Source organism: Cariama cristata, unplaced genomic scaffold, assembly GCF_000690535.1.
Source record: "Cariama cristata isolate BGI_N322 unplaced genomic scaffold, ASM69053v1 scaffold19333, whole genome shotgun sequence".
NCBI lineage: Eukaryota > Metazoa > Chordata > Aves > Cariamiformes > Cariamidae > Cariama > Cariama cristata.
In genome coordinates, this window is record NW_009608040.1 from 27,596 (window position 1) to 31,826 (window position 4,231).

General features: G+C 50.9%; 1 protein-coding gene across 1 annotated transcript in view; it reads left to right on the forward strand.

The window, feature by feature from the left end:
• LOC104159159 (GDNF family receptor alpha-4) overlaps window positions 1-4,029 on the forward strand; it is a gene marked incomplete at both ends in the record, with an annotated part of 11,263 nt that extends 7,234 nt beyond the window's left edge. The window contains 2 exons of the mRNA XM_009696991.1: window positions 183-528; window positions 3,920-4,029. Of these exons, the coding sequence (XP_009695293.1) occupies window positions 183-528; window positions 3,920-4,029 (456 nt within the window). The remainder of the gene's footprint in view (window positions 1-182; window positions 529-3,919) is intronic.
• Between the last annotated feature and the right edge of the window lie 202 nt (window positions 4,030-4,231).

Here is a 4,231-nt window from a genome sequence, read left to right on the forward strand (position 1 = left end):
CCTGCCAGGTCATGGAGACCAAAAGTGGACTTCACCCTGGCTACTGCCTTCCCAGGGCGAGTGGTGGTCTCACCGAGGTGGCCATGGATGGGAGCAGGATGGGGATGGAGGTCTCAGCATAGTGGTGCTGCTGCCGGGGAGGTCAGCACAAAACCCTATTACCATCTCCCACCACCCCACAGGGTCTGAGAACGAGGTGACCCAGGTGAACCGGTGTCTGGATGCCGCCAAAGCCTGCAACGTGGACGAGATGTGCCAGCGACTGCGGACGGAGTACGTCTCCTTCTGCATCCGGCGCCTGGCCCGGGCCGACACCTGCAACCGCTCCAAGTGCCACAAGGCTCTGCGCAAATTCTTCGACCGCGTGCCCCCCGAGTACACCCACGAGCTGCTCTTCTGTCCCTGCGATGACACAGCCTGTGCCGAACGCCGGCGGCAGACCATCGTTCCTGCCTGCTCCTATGAGTCCAAGGAGAAGCCCAACTGCCTGGCACCTCTGGACTCCTGCCGGGAAAACTACGTCTGCAGGTAATGTTTGCACACTGGGGTGGTCGACATGGAGAGCTGTCCCTTGGACAAGCCTAGGGTTCATCCACTGGTGACAGCCCAGTGACCAGAGCCAATGTATCCGCCTGAAGGATCCTGTCTGGAGGCACCCATCCCACCACAACCCACCGGCTTAGGCTGTTGCCTGAGTGACTCCTTCCCACGACCCACGTCCTTGTCTCATATCCTCTGCAGAAGGTGTTAACAGACAGCAGAAGATTTGCGATGTTTGTACTGGAGATTTTTTAGACCTTTCCTATGGGTTTTTACCTTCGGTCCTAAAGGAAGACCTGCTATGGAAAGAGGTCCAGGAAGGTGCAAGCTAAGTAGGGATGTGGTGTGGGGTGTTTGCACCCACTTTCACCAATCTGTCTCCTCACTGTCTGTATCCCCTACCCTGGGCCATCCTACAGGAGCACCCAAGCTATCCTAACAGTCACAGGCACTTGTAGATACCTTAAAACTATGGCTTTCTTAATTTTTATGAGAAAAAACTAATCATATGTATAAAAAATATGCCCTGCTGCTGCAGGGCTGGGCGTTCTAGTGATTGACAGGACAAGGGGTAATTGTTTTAAACTAAAAGAAGGTAGATTTAGACTAGACATAAGGAAAAAATTGTTTACAATGAGGGTGGTGAAGCACTGGCACAGGTTGCCCAGAGAGGTGGTGGAAGCCCCATCCCTGGAGGCATTCAAGGTCAGGCTGGATGGGGCTCTGAGCAACCTTATCTAGTTGGAGATGTCCCTGCTCACCGCAGGGGGTTGGACTGGATGGCTGCTAAAGGTCCCCTCCAGCCCAAACGATTCTATGATTCTATGATTCTACGATTGCAATAGGAGTCTCAGAGTCACAGGTGTCACTCCAGATCCACCACACAGTATGTGGCCAGGGTGGTTTGCTCCCGTTTCCATTTAAGCCCCGTGCACGCACACGTGCGCAGACCCATCCCAACGTGCGCACTCACAGGCATACCTCTTAAGTGTTTTTCCCTCAACTGTACTATTTTCACCTCTCTATTTCTCAAAAAGTCTTTGATATTCCAGAAGGTTAATCCACACATGGCTCTCAGGAGTGGAGCCCATCTGTCAGTAAGAGATGTAAGACCATAACAGCATCTGTACTGCACCAAACGTGGTGGTCCCAGCCCAGCGCTCTGTGTGCAGCTGTGGCCATGAGCAGATACCTGAAGAAGAGCACAAAAGCAAGTGTAGGACACATCTCTCAATATTGTCCCAGTCTCTAATTATTGTGGGCTTTGGGACTTCCCGAGCTGAGATTCCAGCAACCACTACCAGCAAGTCATCTTTAAATTACAATTAAAAAATCACGTTTTTTCACCAAGGGAGGTGAAAGCAGCAGCATTCTCTTGGAAGGATGGACTGGTACCAATACCCTCACCCCTCTGCACCCCAGAAACATTGATGGAGGAGAATAACGGAGCCATACGTCTGAAGCTGACTCTGAAAGATGCAAAGACCCTGAGCCACACCAGCTCTTGCTCAGATTTCCCCTGGCTACCCAGGGAATCTGGAACAGAGGGGTACTACCCTCTCCCTAACAAGATAAGTGGGCTCAGCGGGGAAGAAGAGGTTCAAAGGGGAGAGAGTTGCTTCCCAGGAGGCTGGAAACCATTTCCTGCAAGTGGCACAGTTGTTAATTATCTGGTTCCTTGGTCTCTGAATATATAATATAAAACATCCTCTAGAGACACGGCGGGAGCAAGGGGTTGACGTGTGACCCGGTCAAAGCTAGCAGTGCAGAAACCACAAGGAGAGCCAGTAACGGATCGTGGAGCTTTAAAGAAATAGAGTAAAATACTCCAGGGCTAACCCCGCCTGCACTGCTTAGTCCTCCTGCAGCTTCTTCACAGCTGTAACCCCTTGAATTTCCCAGCTTGGAGGGGTGGGATCTACTAACATGAATAATACAAAAACCGCAATCAGTATCTCCCTCTCCTAAATAACGCAGCGGAAATTTGGGCAAGAAGAGTTTGCCTGGCCGTGGCACAGGAGAAAGGGGTTGGTATGGGGCAAACATGGGAATGAAGAAGAGACAAAAAGGAGAAGGCTGGGGATGTGGAGAGAAATGGGCAGGAAAGAACAAGCCAGAGCTCTGACACTGACCAGGAGCACCGACCAAATGTCTGGAAGTGAGGGGCTGTCTGGGAGGAGCAACGTGCTCAGTTTTTCTGAGATTGCCCAGGCAGAGCAAACGTTTGAGGTTCAGAGTTCAAACACTGCAGGTTGTCATCTAAAGGGCCCTGCCTTCAAGTGTCGACGGTGCTAGTGCTTGTTTGAGTTTCCTAAGCAGCTCAAATGCTGTGTGAGATGCCTTCTTACCCAGCCACAGAAAGCCTGTCTAGATGGATCTGAATCTCCAGTGTGTCCTACCTGAAAGCCCCACGTGGATGTCTTAGACAGCCTGCAATGTCCAAACACCACTAGATGCCTACGTGCCAACAATTGATTCATCCCTAAAGAATTAAGTGGCAAATATGTGGTTGGCAGCATGATTTACAGAGTTTATCCAACCAAGCTAGCAGGGACTCCACATGCAAAGAGCGATCTGGCAATCTGTCTGAACGATGCGCCAACTTCCCCACGTGGCCCAACAAGCCCAGTGTGTGATTCAAAGCTGCTTTGTGCTAAGTGGTTTGGTGCTTTGACCTAGACGATGTGAAAACCGAGGCGTGGCGGTCTGTGGTCAGAGCTGTATGCCATACACCTCTTGCTCCACAGGCTCCAGAGCCCAATCTTCTCCTGAGAATGGGTACCTGCAGCAGAGGATGTGGCAGCAGCCTTGGCGATGGTTAGAGCACTTCATATTTGAGCCTTTGGGCATTTCCCTTGATCCCTTAAAAGTTGACCCTGTCTACGTTTAGGGCATAATCTTTGAAGAGAGAGAAACTGGACCAGAGTGATTCTCTCTTCCAGCAAATCATCCCCAAAATGAAGGCTCAGGTCTCTAGGAGAAGTTATTACCCAAGAGTCAGATAATGGCAATACAGAATTAATTCTCCTGCTGCCTGCAATAGCTCTTCCCTTGAAAACCAGCTTCACACACCAAAACCCAAATATTTCTTCCAAGACTGGATCTTTCTTGCAGTCCCAGAGGAAGCCTGTAAAACATTAACTACAGCACCTATTCGTGTTTCATCTCAAAGGGATAAACCTACTTCTGGGTTTGTCGGGGTAGGGGGACGGGAGAGTATAAAATGACATTCGTTCAAACTGGTTTAGCAACACCTACAGCTGGAAAGGATTTTGCAAATGCATTCCCTTCTGTAAACACCACCAGCGTGCTATCATGTCCTATTTTTGCCCTGAATATCTGTGCTAATACATTCCATTTTGCCCTCTCGTTCCATCAGGTCACGCTACGCAGAGTTCCAGTTTAATTGCCAGCCATCCCTGCAGGCTGCCAGCGGCTGCCGGAGGGACAGCTACGCTGCCTGTCTGCTGGCGTACACGGGCATCATAGGTAAGGGGCTCTGTCCTTCGGGTGGTCTCTCTCCCAGTCTCCAGGTGGGAAAAGCCTCCTCAAGGTGGGAAACATCTCCTCTTACTCTGGCCAGCTAAAAGCTGTGAGGACAGTAAGGTGGTGAGCTGAGACATCTCAGGGAGATGCTGGGCTTTCTCTCTGCAGCGACCGTAGAAGAAGCCTAAGCCAGCAGTGTGCCCAG